The sequence below is a fragment of the Austrofundulus limnaeus genome, unplaced genomic scaffold (genome assembly GCF_001266775.1).
Source record: "Austrofundulus limnaeus strain Quisiro unplaced genomic scaffold, Austrofundulus_limnaeus-1.0 Scaffold1706, whole genome shotgun sequence".
Classification (NCBI taxonomy): Eukaryota; Metazoa; Chordata; class Actinopteri; order Cyprinodontiformes; family Rivulidae; genus Austrofundulus; species Austrofundulus limnaeus.
The window spans coordinates 19,276-22,617 of NW_013954108.1; the positions used below are offsets into that span (position 1 = coordinate 19,276).

The 3,342-nt window shown below is 42.7% G+C and overlaps 1 protein-coding gene across 1 annotated transcript in view; it reads right to left on the reverse strand.

Annotated features, from left to right (window-relative positions):
* LOC106536155 (liprin-alpha-3) overlaps positions 1–3,342 on the reverse strand; it is a gene marked incomplete in the record, with an annotated part of 27,732 nt that overhangs the window by 9,215 nt on the left and 15,175 nt on the right. The window contains 5 exon segments of the mRNA XM_014033354.1: positions 474–711; positions 913–1,106; positions 1,226–1,391; positions 1,907–1,986; positions 2,067–2,129. Of these exon segments, the coding sequence (XP_013888808.1) occupies positions 474–711; positions 913–1,106; positions 1,226–1,391; positions 1,907–1,986; positions 2,067–2,129 (741 nt within the window).

The window sequence follows — 3,342 nt, forward strand, 5'->3', positions numbered from 1 at the left end:
GCTTTGTGTGTAAATAAAATGGCCCCGTCCGTGTTAAAATATACTTTTAAAATTTTAGTTTAAAATTATAAAAACTAAACAGCCTATTACAGCCTATTACAGTCTTTATTTTACAGTTAAAATATATGTTTATTAAATAAAGTCTAATGTTACAACTAATCGTGGATCCCTTTAAAGCTAAGCTAAAGACCCCCCTGTACACTTTGTCTTATGAGTTAAATTTTACATTTGTATTTTATCTCTTTTCAATGTTTTACTTGTTCTTACAACGTTTTTATGTTGATTTTATCTTTTTGTTCAGCACTTTGTCTGAAAACGCTTTATAAATAAAGTTATTTATTTATTTATTTATTTATTTATTTGTTTGTTTGTTTACTTATTTGTTTGTTTACTTTCCCACATGACCCACTCTCTAAACGTGAAGTTAAGAAAAGATTCAACAGAAACGTCTCGTCTCTACGTTCYAGCGGTACCTGTCGATCGGTTTCACGGGCCGGGGAGTGAGGCAGGCGAGGGGTGGAGTGTCCAGAGCTGGGGGGGGACGGGGAKGCCAGGGTAGAGGAGGTGATGGACGACGGGATGAAGCCCCGTCCTGTGCTGTCTCTGCCCAGGGAGGAGGGGGGGATGGGCGGGCTGTCCAACGCCACGCTGACCCGACTCTCGATCTCCTCGGCCCGCAGCTCCGTGTTCTCCTTCTCCTCCTGGATTAGCCTGGATTAGAAGTCGGATGGTGAGAAAATTCCAACCAGAGTAAACATTTACAACCTAAACATGTTGTGTAAATACTGTCAAACTATTTATTCTCCCGCTTTGTTTTTTTTTCCCCTGAGGCAGTGTCAGGGAGGTGTTGAGGAGTTAATTTTTATGTAGGTGATGGTGTTCGTCACATTCACCTCCCTCTGTCTTACATACTTGATCTCCTTGTTGATGGCCTCCAGCTGTTCCTGCAGCATGATGGCCAGCGTCTGCACGTCCGTCTGCCCGCTGGGGGAAAGCAGCTCGGAGCCRAAGCGAGGCTCCCCGTCGTCCTCGTCATCGGAGCAGCCCACGTCCATGCCCTGCTCGTACCCGGTCGCCAGCAGAGCCCCGCTCTCCCAGTCTGGGTACTGCACGCAGAAAACAGAAAACAAAGCAGAAAACATTACAGTTTTGCAGCAACTAAGTGCACTAAATTAGATCTTTACTGCCTACGTAATGATCTTTGTAAAAAGAAATATCTATCCACCTTGCTCGCGTCCTCGTGGGCKGTGCTCCAGCGGGCCCGGTGGCTTCGCCTGACCACGCCCCCGGCCGAGGCGTTAAAGGGATCCAGGTGAGCGGTGGAGCCTGCGGGGAGGGAGCCGCCGCCGTGGGAATACCTCAGCTCCAGGGCACTACCTGGCAGAGAGCGACTGCAGAGATAAAAGCAAAGATATTTCCAGATAAGCTGAGAACGGCTATTATCCCCGCGGCGCTGTCGCTGACTCCAGTAAGATGGTTCAAAACCAAAACAAACGTGGAGCAAACAAGCTGAGGAATGCTGGAAGAGCTCGAGCAGATGTGTATGAAACAAGCAAGAAGATAAAACAGGAGATTCAGAAAAACAAACAAAAGTCTATTTTAAAAAAAGACCTGGAGGGCATTACATCATACTGTATTTCTGTCAGCAGATCTACAGGAAGCCACGACAGAYGGAGGAAAAGTGACATTTAATGTTGGATAATTTGAGTGTTTGTGCAGTGAGCGTGCACAGCAGCCATCAGCACGGTTAAAAGATTGACTCAYGGAGTGGAGTGATTTATTGTTCAAAAGCAGACGCAAAAATTTTTTTGCATCTTTTAACAGTCAGGCAAGACAGAACAGGAATCTCAGAACAGGAACCGGAGCCGGTAGCTGTCTGTGGAACTGAGATCCTGATGGCACCAACCTGGAGTAGGAGCCCCCGGGACGAGCTCTCAGCTGGTCCACCTCAAGCTGCAGACGCTCCAGCTCTGCTATCAGCTGGTCCTGTGCGTGGGGAAGAAGGAGGAGTTGGTGGATAATCGGTGAAAAGTCCTCTGACCTTTAACGGTGACGACGCACATTACCTTGTTCGCCAGCAGATCATCCTGGAGTTTCTTCATGTTGGACAGTTCCTCAGAGAGAGCGTTCTGTGGAGAAACAACAACCCAAACAATAAGAGACTGTGCATGCAATTATTGTTTAAACAAGAACAGGGGTTGTACTATTACAGTTAGGTTACGCTGCACTGGGAACAAATTTATAAACTTTAGATTTATTATTGTAGTTTTTTTGGAGGCACATAATGTCTGGTTCCTGCTTTTAAAAGTTTTCAAATAAAACCAATCACAACTGGGCAATTGGCAGGCCAAATAGAAGTCACACATAAGCCATATCTGGCCCATGGACCGCCAATTGCCAATGAGCAGAATCTAAGAGCTACTTTGATTTTTTTTAAGTAAAAAGTAAATAAACAAAAATATTTTTTTGGGGTTGGGGTAACTATCTGTCTAAGAATTTCAAAGCAAACCCGACAATATTAATATAAATCACTACAACAACACGTTGCACAAAGCTAAATGTGAGAAGTTTACTGAAGTCACAARTACATAAACAACAGCAACTTTTTACCAGAACCACACACGAGTCTGCACTCAAGGGGTCTTATGCCGTTACACTTCAGCTTGCTAAAGCAAGAGTTTATTTTTTGTTTGCTTCAAATGTTTTGTATTCAGCCGGTTCGGGTGTTATCAGTCCATTAAATGGACGTGATTAGCGGTTATCAGTCCCATAGAATGGCTTCAGACTGTCCCGACTGTGCCCCCTAGTGGATTACCAGKGTCATATATGTTGGAATGCAACAATCTGCTACCGCCGGAGTCCAGTCTACTTTATCATAGCCCATGTCATTTTCTCTAAAGTTAACCTTATTGGCTTTATGCCTCATAATAACCAGCTGACAGTCTAAAGCCATTCTATGGGACTGATAATGGCTAATAACATCCATTTAATGGATGATAACATCCGGAGCGGGTGTATGTATGTATGTATGTATGTATGTATGTATGTATGTATGTATGTATGTAGGTATGTATATGTATGTATGTATGTATGTATGTATGTATGTATGTATGTATGTATGTAGGTATGTATATGTATGTATGTATGTATGTATGTATGTATGTATGTATGTATGTATGTAGGTATGTATATGTATGTATGTATGTATGTATGTATGTATGTATGTATGTATGTATGTAGGTATGTATATGTATGTATGTATGTATGTATGTATGTATGTATGTATGTATGTATGTAGGTATGTATATGTATGTATGTATGTATGTATGTATGTATGTATGT